At 39.0% G+C, this 23,621-nt stretch overlaps 3 protein-coding genes and 1 long non-coding RNA gene across 5 annotated transcripts; 3 read left to right on the forward strand and 1 right to left on the reverse strand.

Moving 5' to 3' along the window:
• Positions 1-1,063: 1,063 nt before the first annotated feature.
• On the forward strand, positions 1,064-11,881 carry LOC135165158 (growth arrest-specific protein 1-like). Its single transcript, XM_064126173.1, has 5 exons — positions 1,064-1,334; positions 8,109-8,391; positions 8,684-8,895; positions 9,466-9,755; positions 10,426-11,881. The coding sequence occupies exons 2-5, from the start codon at positions 8,116-8,118 to the stop codon at positions 10,428-10,430; spliced, it is 783 nt and encodes a 260-aa protein (XP_063982243.1). The 5' UTR covers positions 1,064-1,334; positions 8,109-8,115; the 3' UTR covers positions 10,431-11,881.
• Positions 11,882-12,883: 1,002 nt separating this feature from the next.
• Positions 12,884-15,244, forward strand: LOC135165170 (uncharacterized). The gene is made up of 3 exons (XR_010299433.1): positions 12,884-12,994; positions 13,217-13,440; positions 13,615-15,244. It is a non-coding gene; the product is annotated as an uncharacterized LOC135165170 (long non-coding RNA).
• Positions 15,245-15,408: 164 nt separating this feature from the next.
• On the reverse strand, positions 15,409-18,680 carry LOC135165150 (uncharacterized). The gene is made up of 6 exons (XM_064126163.1): positions 18,266-18,680; positions 18,067-18,192; positions 17,627-17,981; positions 16,718-17,189; positions 16,333-16,504; positions 15,409-15,921 (listed from the first exon to the last, which is right to left on the reverse strand). Exons 1-6 carry the CDS (start codon positions 18,410-18,412, stop codon positions 15,805-15,807), a joined length of 1,389 nt encoding a protein of 462 aa, XP_063982233.1. The 5' UTR covers positions 18,413-18,680; the 3' UTR covers positions 15,409-15,804.
• A 194-nt stretch (positions 18,681-18,874) lies between these two features.
• Positions 18,875-23,539, forward strand: LOC135165136 (protein HIRA homolog). Of its 2 annotated transcripts, XM_064126131.1 has the most exons (10): positions 18,876-19,293; positions 19,412-19,503; positions 19,608-19,670; positions 19,843-19,953; positions 20,052-20,650; positions 20,977-21,258; positions 21,346-21,635; positions 21,767-22,177; positions 22,388-23,019; positions 23,090-23,539. In XM_064126131.1, the coding sequence occupies exons 4-10, from the start codon at positions 19,875-19,877 to the stop codon at positions 23,302-23,304; spliced, it is 2,508 nt and encodes an 835-aa protein (XP_063982201.1). In that variant the 5' UTR covers positions 18,876-19,293; positions 19,412-19,503; positions 19,608-19,670; positions 19,843-19,874; the 3' UTR covers positions 23,305-23,539. The 2 variants fall into 2 exon arrangements, with proteins under 2 accessions (XP_063982200.1, XP_063982201.1); XM_064126130.1 differs by lacking the exon at positions 19,412-19,503 and having other exon boundaries at positions 18,875-19,293.
• Positions 23,540-23,621: the final 82 nt, after the last annotated feature.

Genomic DNA, 23,621 nt, shown 5'->3' on the forward strand with positions numbered 1-23,621 from the left:
CGTGCCGTAGTGTACACAAGCTGCCTCACCAAACACCTTCACCTCTGCGCTCGAAAAACTCTTGTTTTTCCCCCTGGGCCCCAATATTTCTTACCTAAGCTCCCAGACCCCCCTCTCCGGGGACCATTGTCCCCTTCGAGAAGAAGTCGAAGGCCCAAATGCCCTACCCAGAAAAAAAATCTCTTCTTCTCTTTCCGGTACTTATACACGATTTTCTCCGGTGATGCGACGGTACCACAACAAAAATCGTCTGTTTGTGAAATGAAAAATTATTTTAATTAAACGTCTGACACATATACGACGGGAGCATCTAGATATTCTAAATATAACATCATCCCTTTTTTATTTTGCTATTTTATCATTTTTTTCGGGGTCAGAAAATTGATTGTTAGGATTTTTAGAAATTCTATCATCACAAACCGTAGAAAATTAAGGTAGTGAGATAGTCTTAATTATAATTTACAAAATTAGTGGGAGTTTTTAATTCACATCCACTAAAAAATAATTTTTCGAATAATTTTGAAACCGTTTTATCGTCAAACGAAAAAAAATCCTGAGCCCACCCCCTGGAAAAGATGTAATAAAAAATTGAATCACTCAGTCGAGACCGTTCGGGCTTCTCCAAGAACCATCGGAAGTTGTTACCTGGGGTCATGAAACTCCTCTGAATCCTGAAATGTGTCCAATCGATTTTCGAGGTCATGTGATAATTTCCTCCCTTGGACTCCGGATATTAACAGACCTCAGAGCCCTGAAAATGTTTTGCTCCTCTGGAGCTCGTGGAATTTGAGAGCCCCGGTGCCGGCTCGAGAGGGACAGCATCACGGGCCCCCACGAAGAGAGAGACACCAGGATCCAACCAATGTCGAAGCACTCGCGAGGGGAAAACGCGCGGTGCGGGGAACTCGCTAGGCCGTGGGCCCGGCTGGTATCTCAATCAGGTTGGGCTACCCTGGACCCCTGTGTCTCTTTCCCCCCCCCCCGCGAGTGGTGGGGGTATATTCCTCGGACTGCTTGGAGTACCGGGCCTTCGGGTTCGGAGCCGTCACAACTCAATCTAGTAACTCCGAGGCTGCGGCGACGATCGTATGTGTCTCTGAAAACTTTCTCTTTTTTTTCGTGCCGTTCAAAACATAAACAACCAAATTTTCGGTGGCTTCTCATAGCGATAAATTTAATTATTAATTTAAAAAACTGAATTAATGAGTAATAATTATTGGTTGGAAAATTGTCCATGTTTATTTTTAAAAGTGAAAACACTGATTTATTGTGGCAATTCGGAGCTTGAGGAGCCATGTGATATTGTGGAAATATCTGGAGATTAAAAGAAACAGGTAAATTATTATTTTTCAATTGTTGTTACTGTTTATTTAGTTGGGTTTGCTCTTTGTTGACCAAAGTTAATCGGCATTGGTACGATTTTATACCGACTTTAGTCGTGAATTCAACAAACGATCGAGTGGACCTATTCCGAGAGAAGGCGGAGGGGTTTAGGCACTTGGTGGAGTCATTTAACTTATTTACTCGCAAGTCTGGGGTCTTTAGTCTACTTGTAATTTCCCCGCAGCCGTTGTCCGTAATCACATCGATTCGTCACTGTCATTTCTGTTCTCTCGATCGGTATTTCGCATTGCCCCTGGGGGGATCGATCAAAGGCCCTTCATCTTTAACTCTCCGTAAAGCATTCACCATAATTTATCTTTGGTTTTCTCGATCATTATGTGCTCGACATATGGGATGTTTTTGAGCTGTACGGATGGGGTTGTTTAGTAAAAAATAAGGGGAATTCATGCGGCTGATGGGACTTTGATGATTTTTACGCTCGACTCGTGGATGAGTTTTTCCAAATTTCCCGGATATTTTTTAGAGGTGATTGCATTACCTGCGGAAAAGGTCTTTAACGTTTTATTGCGGACGAAGGGAAATATCCGATAAACATTACGTATTTTGCAGGAAATTTCATGAAAGTGAGCGGTAATTTTTGCTCAATAGCCACATGGAGAAAAAAATTATTGAAAAATTGCCCGGCTCTTGACAAATTACGCGGTAATCTGTCAAAACAATAATCGATAAAAATTACGGAATAATTACAGGCTTTTTCCGTGAATTTTCCGGAAAAAGTATGAAACGTTCAGTGAAAAAATGCGTAACTATTCCGTCATTTTTACTGAATACTGTTTTTACTGGCAGAGTAGGGAACGAGCGCGTAATTTTTAAAGAATTTTTCGGAATTTTTCGTGCGGTGAAAAATGACCCCTTCGATTTCGTAATCGACGAGGGAACTGTGAGTACCGTAATTTTTACGGGCAGTTTATCTCGAGGCAGAGGTCGTAAAATTCCATTTACAATATTGAACACTGAAGAGAATGACACCTAAAAAAATTAGGGATTTTAAACATCGAGAAAGAGCGGGAGTTATTTTTGTTTATTGAGTGCGCTCATTGTTATTCCCCGCCGGCGGATCTCTCCGCAGATGTACTCTACTTGTTTACGGATTTAAACCACTGATTGACAACGTAAAAGACTGCCTTATGTTCCATACTGAATGCACTACTGAATTAATTGCATTCAGATCAATCAGCAGAACATACAAGTCCACCATTCTTATCTATTTAGGTCTTCAATACACTATTCAAATTTTGTCATACACGGAAAGAAATTTGCATAAAAATTAGACCTCTAGAGGGCGAAACGTGTTGGAAAAATTACATTAGGGAGACTAATTTTTGTGATAAAACTACCCTTCGCCCGCATTTCACCCCCTGGAGGCCTAATTTTTATCTAAAATTTCTTTTCGTCTCGTGCAGCTGAAAAAAAAATTATTTTTCCATTGGATTTTCCACGGAGGGAAACTCCCGGAACAATTTCCACGGAAATTCTTGAAAATTACATGACTATTCCGTAATCTATCAGTCAGAATTACAGAACAGATTCGCATTTTTTCACTGAACGTTCCCCACATTTTCCCGAAAAGTTACTGAAAAAGTCCGTAACTGTTCCGTAATTTTTACTGAATTTTTGCTATTTTGACTGGCAGATTACAGGAAATTTTTCAAGAATTTTTCTCTCCGTGCAGCTGACCTGTTCTTTCAACATTACTATATTTCATTTATTTATTTATTAATGTTGATACGAGTGCGTGAGATGTACATTTACCTCAGCGATTATGTTCCCCTTCGGCAAATAGAATATGCACTTGATTGTCTGATTTGTGATGTTGGCCTTAAAAATTTGAACTCCGTTGTTTATGGTAGCGTTCGTTATTCAAAGTTCTTATTTAATAATCATTAGACGTGCCATGTCTCACTCGAAAAGAGTTTGTGAGAGTTCCACACGAGTTCATTAGCGCTGGAATACATAAATTTCATGGAGCGTATTTTGCACTAACGAGCCGCACGACCACTGTCGCTCACTGGTGTCCTTCTGGACTATCCTGAAAAGCTTTTCTGCCATGTGTAAGGCCATTTTACTGGTCAGTTGAAACACATATGTGGGACTTTTTTATGGAGAAATAAATTGAAAATACTTTTACGGCATATGTCGGTGACGACAGCTCTTTCAATTTGATAAATACAGCTAGAGAAGTTTGTTTGTTTAGTCCTTCTCTGAAGCCGATTGCATTATTTACTAGCCAGAGAACAATTTTTTAATCACCCATCAGAAAATGTTAACTAACTTAATTAATATAGGCGAATAAAAATTTTGGGAAAATTGTCAACGTTTCGATCAGGGATTTAGCGCAATTTTAATTTGTTCATAAATTTTATCCATAAAAATTGATGGGACTCCGTTGTGGTACCTTCAATCATTACCCAAAATTTTGAATCATTTAGATTAGACAGGATCCAAAAAATCGAATGGGAAAATTATAATTTTACCACTGCTTTTGTTACCCCTTGACAATTGTTTGAATTTCTAAAAGCAACATCACTTTCTTTTACTAATTACTAGCAAAATTAATTCTCTGATAGACAACTAAAAAACAAAATGGGTGAATGGAAAATAAAATAAAATAGGAAAGGAGTAAAATCGTGACCCGTTTAAGCGAGCAGTGGTTGCATTCACCGATCACGTTCTCATCGGCTTCTCTCGCTCAACCCGGAAGCCACCGGTATATCTGTGAATCGATTGAATCCGTTGAGAAACTACGAATTCCCTTTTTTTTTATTTGGAAAAACACAGAGCCAGAGCCTATTTTAATCTCCCGCCGTGGCGACTGGGACACGATTGGAGTTCTTTATGGAGGTGTTTCTTGGAATGGTGGGACGAAAATTTCTAGTCTCGACTTTTGAGAAAAACCATAAAATCGTAGGAAACAGGGATCAGGGGGATTTGGAAATATTCGACGCCTGGCATCTGTCAAAAACCCGGATTCGGGCGCCCACTGATTTTTTTTTTGTTAAATAATGATTGGGTATAAACGGATTATTTTTTCATAAAAAAATTTTAAAAAATACATGCAGATTAATATTCAATAAAAAATAGATTAATTTTTACCTACAATCAGAATATTTCTGGTGCCTCTGGTTCCATAACTTTTGCTTGAATCATCAGCAAAAAAAATGTGATATCGTCATAGGAATTTTCCTTGTCAATTTCGTTGAGTTTCGTAATTTTTCCTGAACATTTTTCTTGTTGTAAAAACAACGTCACAACCAATTTGTCCAGTTCAAAGAACCGATAGGTTCAAGGTTCAACGACTTACCAACAGTTTCCATGATTTATTGATGTGGAAAAAAATTTCGGAACATTTTATTATGTCTCATTAGCGTTCGAAAAATGTTTCCATAAATTCATTTGCATTTAAAAAGAAAAATCTATCGTCGAAACTTTAAATCAGTTGAAAAATAATTAATAACATGATATTTAACAAGAATGATAAAGGTAATTGATACTTCACATCGGATGCTGACTGAAAGAGACGAGTGTTCGTTATATTGCTAAAATGCTCTGCCAATTTAATGATAACATTAAATTATCAGAGATTTATCGCATTGTAACTCACTTCATGGAGGTGAATATACATTCTTCCTCCCATATCTCATTCGATAATTAACAAATGACATCAACTGGAAGAGTAATGTATCCCGGAGACGTTGAAATGGCAAGATTATCATGAAGACAAACTCGGAGATAAAAAAACGAGGATGAAAGAGAACGGCAGAGTCGTTCAGAGTGATTTGTTTACTGAGTGATGATGAGTACAAGAGGATGAGCTCGAGCGAGAGGACGAGTGTCAATAATTTCACTTGACTTCTTAGTTACACGGACCAATATTTACACGACAATGGTTCCGACATTTGCACCCTCTTTATAAAAAACGAGGGGAGATGAAGGGAGATCTCAAATCGATTTTATTTAATCGCAAAAAAAATTCAAGAAATTATAGCAATTTTCGTACTTCAGTTAATGGAAATTTCACCAAAATTTGGGACTATCATTGATAGCCCTGACAATCTCCCTCTCAATCCTTAATAATAATTTCATAAATTTTCCATACCCCTTAAATGAAAGTGTCCGTTTTAGCCCACCCTCGCCTACAACGAATTTCGCTATCAAAAATAAAAATTTATCGTACAATTTTTTCAATTTTTCTTGTAAACGACCAACAAATTCAAATTATGGACCTCTTGGGCGGTGTCTATCTATTGGTCCGGTTACTCAACATGCCTAGTAAATGGGATTGCCTGTTTGGTATTATAAGCAAGGTTTGGAAACTCTTCATCCTGTGAGTGAGAGTTAGAGGGAGGGTGAGGGATGAGGGGCCAGTGTCGAGGCCAAAACGCAGGCGCTCGCCCCAGACGTGGCAACGAGGGACAGATGGTTCGGTGGGGCCTCGTGGCTTCTTCATCTTCTTATTTTGTCGTTTTTTTTTTCTTCATCTCTTCTTTGCTCGTACACAAGCCACTCACTGCATAGCACTCATCCCCATGTATTCTTGACTCTCTGATTCACCTCAAATATTTTCCTTTTTAATAATTAACGATAATGCTTGAAGAACACATGGCTCCTGGCCATCAATTCTTGAGGTTTTTTTTCGTGGGGAGATAATGACTCTATTTTATTTTTTATCATTTTTTTTTCGCTTCGGACATGATTTTTTTTTTACCAAATAATCATTGACTGGAGAATGGAAAACCTTTTGCAACTAGAGACGGGGGAGTTCCAGTTGTTTTTCACATCTCCTGGCTCCACACCACACGATTGGATTTTTATAAATAAATAAATAAATTGTGATCTTAAAATTAGTTGAACAGTGAGCAATTACGATTGCAATTATTGCTTGATAAAATGGATAAATGAATGAAAAATTGCAAAGAGAATTTAGGTCAGTCAATAAAATTAATCGCCTGAGTTCCAAAGCTTTCACAAAATTGTCGTTATCACCTTTTCATCAAGGTAACGCACCTTTTAGTTTTTATTAATGATACCGTTTGATAATTTTCACAATGGACTTTTAAAGTTAAAGGACCGACTAGGAAACCCGAGGAAAAATAATAAAATAAAGGGTTATTTGTTTTTCAAGGAAAATTGTAAAAATGTTTTTATCAAATTTTTGGATTCAATCTTCTCGTATGATAACGAATACTATCACTCTTTGCTAGAATCAAAGGTGATTTTATGAACCGAGGCAGTTCCTCCATTGCTTGTAAATAAACATACTCCGGAAATGTGCGTTTGTTTACATCTCAAAATGCACTTCCATTCATGTGAATCGAAAGCCACACGAGTATGAATGAAGATGTTTATGGTATTAAGTATCACAAGGTCGCATGTGTGCGATAACACGAGGAATTTGTCACGCCACAACTGAATTCAATCAATTTTTTTATTCACATAGACAAACTTATTAGACAAATAAATATAATTTTTTATAATGACCGGGCTATTCTCTACATTTATCAGAAAATTTCTCGAATCAATTTCAGAAAAGCGGTTTTTCTGTTCAGTTGAAATTATTGGAAAATTTTCCGGAAATTTTTCAATGTTCTACTCGACATATCTTTAACATTTATCATCAAGATATTGACGAGACACTGTATGTACAGATTGTTGATTCCCCCGATGCAACTTTTATAAACGCAAGTGCATTTTAGGAAGTTCTCGTGATTACAAAAATTATCTGCCTTTTTGTAGTCACGACACGAGCACGCATACATGAATAACAATTGATCCCTTCGGGGTATTCCGATCATTATTGTGTGTAGCACAGGTTGAAGGGTCGATGGAACTTTGCGCTTAGCCATAATTAACTTGTAACCGAAAATTGTGGTTTGAAATTTTATCTACGAATACATTAAAAAGGTTCCATCAATTCAATAGAGTCGACCCTTTTATACCTTCACCGGACCTTCTGCAGAGTCTCTGCAGAAAATAATCCATAAATTTCATACGCGAAGTCACTGAGAAAATGAATTATGAGAGTTGAAATAATTTACCTTCGTTCAATCACAGATAATGTGAACCTTTGAAATAAGCAGAATTTTTTTTTATTAATTTTGATGTTGAGAAAGAAAAAATAACGAAGAGGAATAGGTCTTCGATCATTTTTATCTTTTCTTTTCACTTTTATATTCTCGTTTCCTCCTTCACTCGTCCCAGGAACTCCGGAGATTACATCTGCTTGTTTCTCGAGGCAATCAACAGATTAATTATCCCTTGGGACAATTAGCATAAACCGACGGTAAAGGAGGCTAAATAAAATACATTAACATTTCTAGGCTGAAGACTCGTCTAAAGACGTAAACAAATAAACCCCCCTTGCTAATTAGGGGGGATTATTCCAGCAATGAGTGGTTTTTAGGGGAAATATTGATAGAACTGTTTTTTATGCCGAGTCAATTTACGAATTCTAAAGGATTCGTTTATGTTCCTTATTATGATTATCTGACGAATCCGTGGATTTTGATAGCAAGTTTATTATTCATTTATTTTTGATATTTCATATTTTTGTAATCAAGACTATCCTGAGAACGGGAGGGGGGGGGGGAGTCGAATAAAATTATGCGAAGGAATTATGTGATACAAATGATTCGCGATATAATGCACAAATTAATTGAAACCATGCGTGTCCTATATGATCGATTATTCGATATTTAAATTTCCAGAGAAAGAATGTCTCGAAGAGTTCAATGGACCTCTATACTCGCTGCACTGATGATACTCACGGTTGTAGCTGCAGATGAAGGAACAAATACAACAAGTGCATCGATAAGTTGTGAGGATGCTAGAGTTAAATGTGCGTACAGAACCGGATGTGGTGCTGCACTCCAACAATACGTCACAAATTGTGCAACTGATCTTCGTGGCCGTGTTACCAGTTGTCCGGAGACCTGTTTGCTTGCCCTCATTGCATTAATGAGTACTGATGAGGGAAAACAATTAACGAGCGTGAGTTGTAAATTTTCAGTATAATTTCATTATTTTTTTCTGCTGGATCTTGATTATAAACTATTGATTGTCTGGACGAAATTCCAGGACAACAATTTTTTCATAGACTGATTTTCCTCGCATTTTATAAATCAGGGTCAATCATCCAATAGATGGGGGGGGGGGGGGGGGAAGATGCACTTCGAGCGATTAGAAAAAAAAAATTAATTTTTAATTGTTCGCCCTCTTTGAGTTGACAATCAAAATTTCCTCAAATTGGAAAAATAATTAATTTGATGTTCTTCTGTTGCAGTGTACATGTGATGAAAGTGATAACATGTGCATTAAATCCAAACAAAGAGTCGAAGTCTGCAGAGTGTCAGTATTAAGTGCATTGAATAAAACTAGAGTATCTTGCAAGATAGCAACGACTATTTGCAACGCCGATACAATGTGTTCAACCGCTCTTTCATACTATCATCTCCATTGTCGGAGTATGATTCATGGAAGGAAATGTACTCATAGGTGAGTCTCCATCACTAACTTGCAATGAATAAATCCATTATTTTACTGCGACAATAAATTATGGCCGTAGTGAATTTTGGAAGAAATTTTTTCACTTACCAAACAGAGACAAACCTTCGGGATTCTCTCGTGAAGTCTATCCCAACTCCGCACAAATCGTTGACTGTTATGAGGAACAATAAGTTTCCAGACTGCCTGAAAAAATATCCATCATTGATATATTCTTGCGTGAATGTTAACTTTGATGAGCCTAAAAAATTAGTACACCAAAGTCTCTCTACTGGGATTTGTTTAAACAATAATATCGAGGTATCTAGAAGCATAATAAATTATTCATCACAAATATCTAATGATGATTATGTCCATAAATGTGTAGAGTAATTTTTTCCGATTGGTAAGTTAACATCAGCATATTTCCAAGTCTTGCAGATGCTTAACAAAAAGGATTAGTGACCGAAAAAGTTTCACTCAATTGAGGGAGAAAGCCCATGTGTTATGTTCAAACTTTCATGTTAATTCCCATCAATAATGTTGAACTATGCTGAACTAATGATCCCATATTATTAACAGGTGCAAAAATTCAATTGACATCCTATCTCGTCAGGAGAAGGCCGCAAAACTCAATACCTGTATATGCGATGGTGCTGAGGCCTACGAGTGTCAAGCAATTCATCGTAACATGAATTACTTGTGCTTCGGAAAAAATCATCATGATTATCACGAGGTGAAAAGCACTGTGCACGACACTAGGACAAATGAAGTATCGAGGATTGGTAACGACATGTCTGCTGTTGGATGTAGTGCAATTGCTCAACTGCACTTGATCCTCGGGCTTATTCTCATTGTATACATCTCACAAGGTAATTAATCCCATAGTTACTGGGGATTTAATCATTTATTTTTCGTCAACTCATTCGTCTTTTAAATCTTGTATAAACGACTTCGGTGACAATTCTCGCTCGCCGAGAGTTTGCCTCTGGGTAAAAATATCTCAACAGTCCCTTCCTAAAAATAAAATCAAGCATTTTCCTCTCCACTTGTCAACGACTTCTTTGTCCCCTTCCTGTCATAATAAGTAGCGTTGGGGATTGGAGAAGGGAATGAGTTAGAATTTTTTAGGATAAATTCTTCGATTAAAAACTTCAACAATAGAACTGAGTACTTTTGCTGGGAAATTTTATCACAATTCAATTTTTGTATTTCATCCAGAGATTTTTCCACCGGTTCTTCTTGCTGCTCATCACAAAATTTGAAAATACAAATTTTTATAATCGCAAATTAGAGAATTATCACAGAATTATTTTCTGATTACATCAACGTCAGATATATTGATGAAATAATGTCATTCAGATGAAATATTGATGAACAATGTTTCATTTTGCGGGCTACTAATAATTATATCTGGTGTTGTGCTAATCCACTGGTGCGAAAACATATTCTCGCGAAATAATGTTAAGATTTAATTTTAGCACGACTTTTTTTCACAGTCGAAACGTTTCATTGTTAATTCTCATTTTATTATTTTTGCAGACTGATGAGTGAACCGAAGCCCAGCAGCATTCAAAAACAGTATTCCGCGTGTCAACGACCAAAGACCCTAAATGCTTACCATTCGGTGCAAAAATGAACGAGTGCAATCGTTCCATAGACTTTTTCTCTTCTTTTTGTTTCTTTTTGTTTTCGTTTTTTATTATGAAATCCGAAAGACTGCCTTTTTCGCAGAATAACGACAGTTATTTCAGTAGTAAAATCATAAAACGGTTTGACTCGGTCATAAAATTACCAACAAAGTGGTAAAACGATAAAAGTCACACTTGACATTTTTGTTAATTATGCGTTTGTCTCGAAAGACTTTGCGGGTAAATGTTCCAAACTCGTAAAATTATTCAACAAAAATAGTTACTTACAATTTCTAGTGAACCACCCACTACCGAATAATTCCATAATTAACGAGGATCGTATGACCTATTCACTGCTAGCCTTGTTAATTATGTAATTGCACACATTTCTATTGACCAGTACTAGATGAATATCTCGAAATCTAGAAGAGATACAAAAAGTTCATGAGGAATGTTTTTGTAGAATCAATTAAGGGCCATAAGAAGGATCGTGAGAAAAATTTTACTGTCTCCGAACGATTCTGAGATATTCGTTAAAACTATTGCTGAGCCAAGTGGAACAATTTACACGTTGAAAAATATGTTAAAAAATATATTGAATTGGCTCAAATCATATATATTTTCTACACATTTTTTTCCTAGTGGTGGCTGCAGAACTGTAGAAAAATATTGCTTAATTATGTGATAATTAATTAAAAATCAAAAGTGGCAAATTGCCGTCCTCCATCGGCGCAGGCAGACTTTATCATTAGGTCCGCGTGTGTGACGTCATTAGCGATTTGAAAATCTTCAAATATTCGACTTTAAATGATTAATTATGACACAATGAGGCGTATTGTTAAGTTTATGAATGAAAAAAAAGCATCATTCAGTCCGAAACTTAAGATTCAAGAGTTCTAAGAAATCATGAAATTGCCTGGCATCGGAACGTTTTTTGTTGTCGAAGAAATTATCCGCAATAATTACTCCTGAGATTTCTCCTGAAATTCTCAATTACCGAGATAACCCCATAATTACCTTGACTCAAAAAGTGTCACTCCTTTCTTCTGTGTAATTTCTTCATTCGTCCAGAAGATATTTCAAATTCTCCGATACTCAATTCTGCGCTGTACATTAGCTGTATCATAGAGTCTATTAATAGTTATAATTTTTCATTAATTTATAATACGTGTTTGAGTGGTTGAATATCTGAATACGAAAGGTGTAAATAAATTTGATGTTATTTGTAAAATATTAGAATCAGTAGAAAATTTTCACGTTGAGTGGGAACGAGTGACCATGATGAGCAATAAAAGATGGTTTTTTTAAAAAACATTTACTTGATATTTTGACGGATTTGTTAATAAAAAAATTGACAATACCGAGGAGTGAGAGCTGGTATTGTGTATCAGCTGTGATTGTGGAGCCAACTATACGGATGCAACGTGCTCCTTGGCCACACACGTCGGCCACCGATATATACACGCCCTCCTCGCTTTTTCCCTCCTCTTCTGAAGGCCTGTTACTGCATGTGTGCACTCTCAAGTCCTTAATATCCTTCTGTATACGTGGGGCATTTCTCGGCACTTTTTCTCCGTTTTTCATCACCGGAACTAATAGTGAGGCGACTGGGTTTGTGGAACGACCTTGTCATGGATTTTTAGGTAAATAAATTTGGATTTGGGATTTTTCAGGTCAGAATAAGAGGAACGGGGGTTTTTTCATGATTTATTGGCATGGTGGTTGTGAATCGAAGCATTAAGGAGTTAGGTCAGGGGAGTGAGGTAAGAACGGGTTGGAGAAATGAATACGAGGAAAATAAGAACTCAAAACAGCTATTATTACTGAATAGAGTGGAATGAGGGCTTTTGTGATGAATTTTGACGGTCTGGGAATGAAAAAAAAATCCAATCCCCATACAGATTATGGGGATAAAAAGCTCAGACCGTGATGAGAAAATGCCTTTTTCTGCACCCCTTCTCATAATTTCTTGTTCGAAAATTGGTAAGGCATTATTCGCAATCTCAGAGACTTGAAAGTCACTGCAAGAAAATCCTCTCCTGAGTTATGGGATGCGGTTTATTACACCCTTGTTTGGTCAATCTTGCATCATAGCATTAACCCCGAAAAAAATATGACAATGATACAGAAAGAATGTTTTGACATCGCTGCTATGTTCACTTCATACTGAAATAGAATCACCCAAAAAAGTCCTGAACCACTTGAAGTTGGTTCCATCATGCCACCTAACACTGGGACCAACTTCAAGTGGAACAGAACTTTTTTCAACTGTTGTACGTCTTTTTGTTCACTCGTAAACAAAGTCTTCTGCCTGGTTATCAGTGTTGTGATTGTCATGCTCAGCTGAATGAGACGAATAAATATAAAAAATGTGATATTGTCAAAAATTAAACAATGGTTGAAGAGAGAGAGGAGGTTTTACTTATCAAAATATAGGCCAAAGTGAAACTCTGATTTCTTCTGTTTTACTGCTGCACAGGGTGAGTTCTTCAGAATTATTTGCAGTGTGCAATGCTCGATGCAGAGGGCTCCACCTCTGGTTCGTTTTTACAGCGAAATTTATTAATTACTCCCGTTAAGGTTGAAGTTAAACAATCTTTATTCACATCTACGCGGAATGGAGTAATCTCACCTTCAAAATATTTATCCAACTTTAATTTCCGCTGGACACAACATTTGACAACATATTTCCTCAATCACAGATGCCGCCATATTGGAAAGAACCGTCAGAGGTGGCGCCATTAGTTCACAAATTACCACCAAAGTTCCTGATTCTCCTGGAGAGGATCGACAGAAATTTTATTCTCTTATAAAGTCTTGTAGGACTGTAAAGAAGAAAAAGTTAATAACAAATTATAATGTTCTATATTTTGCGAAGAAATGATGATTTGTTACTGTCGGGATTAATCGGCCCACTCTCCAATCAGTAAGTCAAAAAAAATTAATGTCCATTGTCCCTTAACAACCAAGAGAAAAATATCATTCGGCGTACATAGAGGAGTACCCCAATGCATGTCTTTGTTTCTGTACAACGTATGTCACATTAGTATATCTTCTTTTGGTGCTATAAAAGTTATACAGTGTGAGCATTCGTTTTTAGTCTGATTTGGTCTCTTGTGTGGACTGAAGTATCGCGCGGATTTCACTCGAGCGGGGAAAGAGGAGGGAACGAGGAAAGAGTATAAAGAGAGAATGAGAGAGAGATAACCATAAAGTTGGGGCGATGTGTGGGGGAGAAGGACGGACACTAGTGTTGGCCACACACGTAGCCAAAGAAGACGAGACGCCAGTGGATCAGAGAGAGACAGGACCAGCGGATGGGGTGGACGTCGATTATTTCTCTCTTCCACTCGTTGCCTCGGCGATTGTAAAGAAGGACGGATAAGGGCGAGGGGGAGAGGACCCGCAGGCCGTACAGAGGACCACCCACCTTGCCTCCGAGCCTCTCTCTCGGCCACTGAAAAGTTAAACCATTCTCGAGGCTCAAGTTCGTAAGTATTACCGAAATTTTGAATTTAGGGTTTTCTGGGGAGATTAGGAGGAAAATGAGAGGGGAAAGTAGACGGATATCCGGGTGTTGCAGCAGGTTAGGTGGGGGAATTTTAGCTTTAATGGGGGATGAGGGCTTCTGGATTCTACGCTTGTTTTGGAGAGCTCTTCATAGAAAAAAATATCAGCTATTGAAAGGAAAGAATGTCACTTCTTTTTGATGATTGCTGGTTTGATTTAACATTCGGTATCCACAGCCACCTTGACCGAGTTCGATCATGACACTGATGGCATCATCTCCTGAAAAAAAATCATTACTATGAAAGTAGGGAGACAGGAGACAATTTTGAACTCAAACGATCATTAATTCACATCTAAAGTTGTGAATAAAAGTATTTTCTCATTTGTCTATAATAAAAAAATAGCAGACAATGAAAAAACTGGGGGTCACTTCCTATGCATCTAAAAAGTATGTTAATCCCTTAATCCGACATGAAAAATATCACCTCTTAGTACTGCGTTATATCTAACGCAGAATGAGCAAATTTACCTCCTCACACACTCGTCTCAGGTGTGACAATTATCCCGCAGTATTCAGCAGTCCTGTTACCTCGCCACTTGGTAGACATTTCCACCTCATCGTGAAGACAAGTATTAAAGCGGGGGGTTATCAAAATTAAAAGCTCCCCTTCCATCTTTGCCCCTGAGCACTTTCGGTCTGACGTTTCCATCGTTTGGGCCGTTTCTACTGATTTTCGAATACGATTTTTTTAGCTGTCCGTTAGTAATTACGCTACGTTAAAAATTGTGAGGAAGTGTCATGAAATCTTGACCTAAAGTTGCGAAATTTTTCCAGAGCTCGTCCTGCGAAAAATTCCGATACATCCCTTAACTTTCCGAATCCATGCTGTATTTGGGAAGTGAACTGTCATTTCCGTAGTTTTTGCTGCTCTGCGTACACATATTCATTCTAACAATAGACGAATTGCTTCGCACAGTGTAACAATTCAATGACAATATCCCTCCGAACTCTTCACCCCCTCGATAATTTCTCATCCACCCCAGATGATCTTCCGACCCTAGTCAGTCAGCATTTTCTGAACATCTCACTCCACTCTCCATTTACAGTTATTCATCCCTAGGCACATGTGCACCTAAAAATCTCTAGTTATCAAAAATAAACCCAAAAGAAATCTCCAACGCATCCAAAATAAACTTTTTCCTGATCTCCACAATTCTCTTCACTGCTTACTCATCCATACATCTCCTCAGAAATTCGCCAGCCCAGGTATCCACCACAAACAATCCTCCTCCAGGTGCAATCCACCTGTTCCCCACAAATGATGCCTATCCCCAGTCCAGAAATAAAAACGCAAAAACATGTTATGATTATTTCGAAATAAAACGTTTTAATGTTTGAAGTCTGTACACAAGTCTTCGCTAATGCTCTTAGCTTTAAAAGAAGGAGGATGAAGAAAAAAAAAATGAACATTTCCATTTGATGATTACCCGGAGGGCGTCGGTTAAGCGTAGCAATGACTGTATAATTTCGAAAGTCGGCTGAGGCCACCGGGAAACCGGAATACTGCCAAGCCGGGGATAAATGACGGCGCTGGACCCCCCATGCCGGGCCCTCACTCTACTCCAGCCATCAGTGCAGAAAATAGAGAAAATCCATGAGCCAGATAATGACGAATGGCCTTCCTATTCCTTCAATTTTCCCTATTTCACAGTTGACTGACTCCTCCAATCACTCTTCTTTTCGTTTCAATTTTGTTTTACTTCCTGATTCGGTTGTTGTTTAGGAGGGTGGAACCACATCGTGCATAGCGTATTTCCATGTCCAGGATCGGGCGATCTCCTCGAATCTCTCGCGATCGTTGGTGTACATGTCACCTAGCTCGGGCTCCATGCAGACCTTGAAATAGTGATTTTAGTTATTACCCATGACCTAATCATCACTCATTTAGAAGCTTTTTAATTACCCTCCCATAGGGAGAAATCAAATTCGATTTATAGTGGAATAACTCAATTAGTTGGCCTCTATTCAATGCAATCAAAATTTCATGAGATCTTGATCTCCTTTATTTCTTCGCAGAAATGTATCGCGGAGAAATTGTGGAAATTTTTGATTCCGTATTGCTCATATTTAACACAAAAGAATTAAAGACTGAAAATTAGAAAACCCCAATTGTCGCCTGCGTCGCGCTCACATCTGTCTCGCTGATTGGCAATGAACTGAGAAGTGTTTTATCGATGCTGATCACTAAGTTTAGTTCGTACGACGTTACGCTCTAATTGTTCATCTTAAAATACTGCAAGTAACTACCTGACAAAACGGATCAGTTAATAAGCTCTGCACACTGATTAATACTTTCGAAATCGTAAGTGCGAGTGACCAATTATGATGAATGGAGTCGATGCCCACATCGCCATGTCTTGAAACGTTTGGATGCAGAATTTTCGTGAGAAAACGAACCACTGGTGGACACATTGGATAACTGCAATCAAAAATCGGTTTCAACATTCAACCAATCATTCAATTATAATTTTTTTTCAATTGTTGGAGTTGACAGGAAAGATTATAAAATTAGAAAAATTGGCAGTTTCTGTTTCTCAGTGATATGCAGACGTTTCTCACAAGAAAAATGGGTAATTCATATTTTTTTTTCAATATCAATTTTTCCGTATGGAGTATAAAAATTTTCAGTTACCTATGGGGTACTTGTAGATATAAATAAAAAAGTCCTCCCTCGTAAGGGCTGCCAATAGGGCCAGTAATAGTTGCCTGCCAGTGACAATGCATACTGTCAAGAGGAGTAGCTTCAATGCCCTCAGGAGGATCGATCCGCAGACTCTTCAGCTCCATCCTCAGTCGATTTCTTCGCCAAGAAGTATCCTGAATTCCAGCAGGCCTCGACTTGAGACACATCTGCGCCAAACACGTTCTGCAGGGTGCAGATGAGGCCAGACGATCATAAACTTTGTACCAGTTCTCCACGTGTCCAATGGCCTTGTGCAAAGGCCACCGTAGTTTAACATGTTGCTGCCACTGCTGATGGGGCACATGGGTGAGCAGTAGCCCGTACCATCTGCGACAAACGTTCGCTGCTGACCATAAACTCACATCGTCCAGATGAGAAAACACTGCAAGAAGAACCTCTGGAGGCAGATGTGCCACTAGACCTGATGATAATTATAGGGGATAAGAGAGTGGTTCGCAGATCGATGAAGAAATGCTCACTGATAAGAACCTACATGATTTTTTTTTCGATATTTTAATCTCATGTTTAGGGGCTTAATCATTAATTTGTCATTCACAAAAATCGAAATATTGCTCGTCAAGCCCTAACTAATTAGGATAAGTCAATGATTTCAAATTAATTTCAAATCTTGAAATCGGTGGTGACGTAACTCAAGCAGAAGGTGGACATCGAAATTGTGTCTTACATTGGAGTTATCCAACACGCAAAAGATCCAAATTTTGTTAAACTCATGAGATGGACTAAAAAAACTGTTTATGTTACTAAATTGTAAATCTTTTTATCTATCAAGTATTCCTTGCATTGCAGTCCTTGGCACCTATCAAATCCATAAGAGACAATTACTAACTAAATACGGACCTGACTCGTTAATGGGTTCATGTTCTATATGCCGATGATTAGCCAACATATCCACTCTGTCTACCAGATTTCTAGGTCTCGACGTTTCGCCTGAATTCGTGGGCTCCGAAGTGCAGTATCCTCGACAGTTCCACTGAAAAGGTTGATTGGTCAGGTTCCAGGGGGTTTCGGGAGGGTTGTGGCAATTGTAAGATAGGGCTGGACGTTGGGGAGGTTCTGGAGGGAGAGGATCATTATTGAGAGGAGGTGAACATAACTGAGGGGAACGAAGTCTGTGGGACTGGCTTAAGCGATGCTCGCCGTTGTAGAAGAGGTCTGTGGGCTCATCGTTTCCAGAATCTTCATCATCTGTTTTCTGAATCAATAAAAATAACGTATCCCAGAGAATGACTTCATTCGCTCTTACAATTATTATGAATTATATTGTATATCAATATTACCTCACTGAATATAGGTGCAACAGCAACGCCGATGCAATCGGGGAATAGAAATGCATGACAAGTGGCACAGACTGGCTCCTCAAAACAGGGTCCATAGTATCCATTGCAAATATAACATGCCAAAGTCTGTAGAATAATTTAAAAATTAGTGTTTTTATCAATCGTTAAGATTATCGACTACTAGATTCATTTAACTCACCGGAAATTGAAACTCCGGACATGGAACATCATCAACGACGTCTAAATACTCGTTCTCGTTGTTGGAATACAAAATACATTCGCGAATTTCATTTACCCTATCATTCTTGTCAATTTCTGTCGATGCTTTTACGAGCTTGTCAACCATTCTGAGCCTCTGATCTGCACTACAAACACAAGTATGCTTTTCTAGGGTGAATAATCATTAATATCAAGAAAACAAAACAAAGTCAACGATCAATTAGATATCAAACAAGTGTTGTTTTGAAGCCGACAATATAATCCCGTTTTTTGCGTTCATATATCACTGAGACATTGATTACAATATAGTAAGAAACTACAGTCGGTACCCCTCCAAACACATGTTACGAAGTGTTGCGTTGAGGGGGCGCGAAGTGTCTGCTCTTTCCTGGTGGACAATTGACGAGTGATTCCCGTTCGCAAAATTAAGTAATTCTATCGTTTGTACTAGGTTTGTAGTCGTTTGTACTTTTCTTCAATCGTTTTGTTGATTCCCATTTATTTTTAAATAAATATTTAAGAATCCAAATGTAGCGACATCTGTCTGCGCCGCGAGTGCCATTAACGCAAATCTTGTCGCGACGACAGTTCAGTTGTCGCGCACTAGAAACCAAAAGTTAATGAAGTTTCAATAAATATTGTTTGTGGTATTTTCAGTAAATATTAGTGGCAATACTATTACGATTCGATTCTTCAGTCTAATCATCACGCTAAACCCCACAGTTTCGCTATTTTGAGCGCCATCTTCCAAATATTACCACCATTCTGTCGTTGGGAGTTCCGCGTAAACCGTTGAGATTCCGCGTTAGGGGTTATAAACGTCATTTAAACAATTGAACCGCAATTTTTTATATGATACCTCTTTCCATTGTGTTACTAGATTATTACTTAATCTGTCTACATGTAGAATTTGTTTCAAACGGTATGAGACGGTTCTTTTGGTGATTTCGTGGTGTGTAAAGTGAGAAAACATGAAACTGGTCAAGCCGAATTGGGTTACCCACGATGGTAAGCGTTAAGGATTTTTTATTTTCAATATTTTGAAGAAAACAAGTGCTTGCCCCTGGCGAACAGTTGACTCGAAGAAACGAGAATATGTCCGAAGTAAATTTTGCGATTTCCATAGATTTCCTCTACTTTTTGTGTTCTAAATGGCGCTTGAAAATGCCGCAAAATCTGTTTAATCTGTCAAACGCGAGATATTGACCATTCAAGACGGTATGTTTGCCCCACTCCTGCTATTGCTCTAACAATAGTCTTTGGCTCTGGAGATTTATCAGTCCAGCAACTCATTAAGGTGAATAATTTCTTTGCTGTTGCAGAATATCCGATATTCTCCGTGGATATTCATCCCGATGGCAAGAGGTTCGCCACAGGTGGTCAAGGTAAGCGGTAAAATTTGGTTCTATGCATGCACTCATTAATTAATTTTTTTCACGTCATCGAAAATTAAGTGGAAGGTCTGAAAACTGAGATTTCGCACACGCGGAGTATGCGTCAAAATAAAAAAGTAATCTTTCAACCTTTTCATGTCTTCAATGCTTGTTCTCATGACAGGGGGAGATTCGGGGAGAGTTGTCATATGGAATATGGAACCGATAAAGAATGAAGGCGCCGAATTGGATCAGAATGTTCCGAAGCTGCTGTGTCAACTCGACAATCATCTGGGTAATTATTCAAGTTCTTCGAATGAAATTTTATAAAACCCTAAATCCATTGTATCGATCACAAATCCTGTCAATTAATCTCTCCTGGATGTTCACCAGCTTGCGTGAACTGTGTGCGATGGAGTGCAAATGGTCTTCTTGCGTCAGGAGGTGACGACAAAGTCATAATGATCTGGAGACTAGCAGGAAGTGGGGGAGGAAGTACGATTTTCGGTGGTAAAGCTGGTGTGGAGAACTGGAGGTGCATTGCAACTCTCAGGTGTCACGAGGGTGACGTTCTGGACCTCGCCTGGGCTCCTCACAGCCCCTGGCTGGCGTCGGCGTCAGTGGACAACAGCGTTATCGTCTGGGATGCCTCAAAATTTCCGGCAATTGTCGCCATATTGAAGGGACACACTGGTCTCGTCAAGGGGGTCACTTGGGACCCGGTGGGAAAATATCTCGCTTCACAGTCAGACGATAAAACTCTCCGGGTTTGGAGGACCACTGATTGGGGGGAGGCAACCCTTATTTCTGATCCCTTTGAGGATTGCGGGGGGACTACACATGTGTTGAGACTTTCGTGGAGTCCTGATGGCCAGTATCTAGTCTCGGCTCATGCTATGAATGGAGGGGGTCCAACTGCTCAGATCATTGAGAGAGATGGGTGGACACAGGATAAGGACTTTGTCGGACACAGAAAAGCCGTCACTTGTGTGGTATGTTGGATTATTTAGTTCATTCTTAACACTCGATTCTCTAATCGGAAACGATCGTAACGATCAGTAAGGGAACAATAAAATTGATAATTATTCTTTCTTACGAGGACTTTCGGGTAACATTAAAAAATTAAAAACTTAATTGTATACGAAACAAATGTCTATTTTATTCATCTAAAATTACTCGCTCTGAAATTCATCCAGTGACTCTCAGTTTTATAGCAGAAGGAGAAAGGATTTTTCCCTCGAATGCCCTACAGAAATGAATCTTTAATGGCTGTTAGTTAATGATTACTAATTGTTGATTGGTTTTGTAATAATTTCAGAGATTCAATGGAAATATATTAAAGAAGAAACAGCCAGGCTCGTCAAAACCTCAACAGTATTGTTGCGTAGCAATTGGATCGCGAGATCGATCCCTCTCTGTCTGGTTGACGTCCCTGAAGAGACCACTAGTCGTCATCCACGAGCTGTTCACCCATTCCGTACTGGATCTGAGCTGGTCCCCCTGTGGATTTCGCTTGGCAGCTTGTTCCTGGGACGGAAGTGTCGCTTTTGTTGAATTTACACAGCAGGAGCTGGGTCAACCTCTCGATCCTGCGGAACAAGTCAGTCCTGTTGAACATAAATTTATTCAAATGGTGAATTGATTACTTCATTGAAGTTAATGTTTAATCTGTTATTTTCTTCAACAGTGCACTCTTCACGAACGTTTATATGGCAAGCCTCTATCGTCTCAAGGTGGGTGCACAGTAATGGAAGCCCCAGTACTTCTGAATCTAAAACCACCTACGTCAAACATGTCACCACAGCCAGTGGCAAATGCAACTACAGCTCAACCTGTAGTAAATGGAATTACCACACCAGCATCTAGTGTTCCAACTACTCCAGTCAAAGGACCAATCAACAAGCAGATAGAGACGAGAACGTCTGACGGAAGAAGGAGGATCACACCCATGTTCATACCATCACCAGCTGATACCATGTATGAACATTTTTCGTTTAAAAAATCATTCAACTTTAAACTCATGAAATAATTCTCCAACGACAAAGACCAACATAAGTTTCCCCAAACAGTTATTAATCAATAATTTTCCTCATATTTTGAATTTCAAGGGACACGTCAATTCAGAACGAAGCTCCTGCTTTCAAAGGTACTCCCACATTCTCCAGCACATCCCAAACGAAATCATCAATAATAATCGAGAAACGAGATGATGTAGTAGCCCCAAATGTTACGACAACAGCGTCGATAGTCGGCTCGACACCGGGCCCCTCTCTCACCCTCAAAAAACGTGATCAGTTAACCCCAAGACCTCATCATCATCATCACCACTCGTCCCAGAGTAAAAAGCCGAAACTCCTGGAGAAAGTTGGAGGCTATGTTCTTCCAGCACTGAAGCCAGTGAGCTCGTTGTCTCAACAGGCAGCTCACTACGCAGTGACAGTGACAAATAATCAAGGTCTAGCTCATCTTCAGGTGTTTCGTGGCACTGATTCTGAGCCCACGTGGGATCTGTATTTAGGGTATGTGCGGTTATTTATTTAAAGTCATTTTATGAATGAAGGGACTCTAACAGCAGCTCTTTTTTCTTAATCGTTCCCTTCAGTAATTAATCCTAGTAAAATTGCTGAAGCTGAAATCCGCAGGACAAAAGTGTAAAAAATATTTGGAGATCCGGAAAGTTCAATTATTCCATTCGCAAGGAAAAATCATAATTATTTAAATTTTAACAGATACAGCGCAGTCGCTCTGACAGCATCAGCTGCAGTAATTGCAATAGGTCTCGAGGATGGCAGTGTACATACATTTGATCCCGCTAAGGGCTGCAGGCCAGCCCCTCCTCTAGCCCCACCAGCTCCACTCGCTAGGGTACACGCTGTGGGAACTAATGTAATGGTTATTTCCTCTTGTGGAGCTGTCAGGGTTTGGGAGATCGCGAGTGCCTGTAAATTAATCGTCTCTACCTCTGCAAGCCATCTTTGTGCCTCGGGGGCTTCTCTCCTCTCTTGCAGTATTTACAATGGAATGCCTCATCTTGGCTTCACCAATGCACGAGCGTATATTTATAACAAAGAAATGGGAACTTGGCTGTTGGTCGGTGACAGTCAGGATCCAGTTTGGAGATGGTCTGCTCAGAGTGCATCGACAGTGTCTGGAGGGAGGGCACCACGAGGTCCTCTTTCGTCTCTTCAAGAAGGGTTGAATAGGACTGCCAGTGGAACTATGCCCACTCCACGTCCTCCTCATAATGGCCCCAGTGTTGTCTCTTATCTGGAGCAACAGGTGCTCGCTGCTAAGGCCCTCGGGAGCCTTCAGGAGTACATTCACTGGTTCATGGCGTTGATAACATTCCTCCTGACCCAGGGTAAATGCACTCCTTTCTCAGTCATATTTAGGTGTTTCATACGAGTTATTTATTGATTTTTTTACTCCAGACGGACTTGAAAGACGGCTCAGAATAATCTTGGACGATTTGATGGGCCCCAGTCACAGCTCAGCATCGAAAAGCACCTGGGAACCAATGATTCTCGGTATGAGAAAACACAAACTCCTCGGTGATGCTCTAAAGGTCATTGGCGGCCATCTGAGATGGCAGAGATTGTACCTAGAGTATTCCGAACAATTAACAACGCTCAAGACCCAAAATTAGGCTTACACGATTTTTCTATTCACTCAAAGTAAATCAGATAACAAAAAAATCCAACTATTTTTTAATAAAGTGTATCATAACTTTTCTACAGAAAAAAAAACATCGAAGAGACTGTACAAAATTTGTTTTTCTTTTTTTTGTAATTCTGTGTGATAATTAAATTATTGTATAGCAATCAGAAGAATGAAGGACGATGAGAATATTAATAAAGAAAACATAAAGTTGCATAAAAAAATCTTGAAGCTGTCCTTATGTAAAATCCTTATCCTTATCAGAGATTATAGGAGAGATGGCCGACGTCTAATCTATAGATTGAT

The sequence above is a fragment of the Diachasmimorpha longicaudata genome, chromosome 8 (assembly GCF_034640455.1).
Source record: "Diachasmimorpha longicaudata isolate KC_UGA_2023 chromosome 8, iyDiaLong2, whole genome shotgun sequence".
Classification (NCBI taxonomy): Eukaryota; Metazoa; Arthropoda; class Insecta; order Hymenoptera; family Braconidae; genus Diachasmimorpha; species Diachasmimorpha longicaudata.